The 430-nt window shown below is 42.8% G+C and overlaps 1 protein-coding gene across 1 annotated transcript; it reads right to left on the minus strand.

Annotated features, from left to right (window-relative positions):
* Positions 1–60: 60 nt before the first annotated feature.
* Positions 61–426, minus strand: LOC105461643 (the record flags this gene model as incomplete). Its single annotated transcript, XM_011708148.1, has 1 exon — positions 61–426. A coding segment is annotated over one exon (366 nt), but the record flags the coding sequence as incomplete, so codon positions are not given.
* Positions 427–430: the final 4 nt, after the last annotated feature.

Genomic DNA, 430 nt, shown 5'->3' on the forward strand with positions numbered 1-430 from the left:
ATTGTTTATGTTTAGCTAATATCAATTCTATTGAATCATGTTTTAAAACAATTTTTATACGTTAGACATCTGATAGATGCTGCTGCAGAGAGTGATAAGGCTGAAGAAGAACAAAGTGGCGATAATCCACATAAATAACGACTGTATCCTGTGTGTGATGTTCCACACCGAAACATGATGCCTCACGCATTCCGCGATAGCGAATTTCTCAATGTCGGCGTGCTTCTTCTCTTTGTTATTCCTCTGAAGAAATCGGAACGTTTCCGACAATCGATAGCACAGCAGCTCGATCTGCCCGCAGACGTGAAGGGTGAAGCCGTAGACGAGGGAGTCGAACGAGACGTTCAGTAATACCCCGTAAAATATTGCGCCTACATGATTAAGATAGGTCAACAAATACGGATATAAGCCGGATATCGAGTACGGCAGG

This window comes from Wasmannia auropunctata, unplaced genomic scaffold (genome assembly GCF_000956235.1).
Source record: "Wasmannia auropunctata unplaced genomic scaffold, wasmannia.A_1.0 LD281811.1, whole genome shotgun sequence".
NCBI lineage: Eukaryota > Metazoa > Arthropoda > Insecta > Hymenoptera > Formicidae > Wasmannia > Wasmannia auropunctata.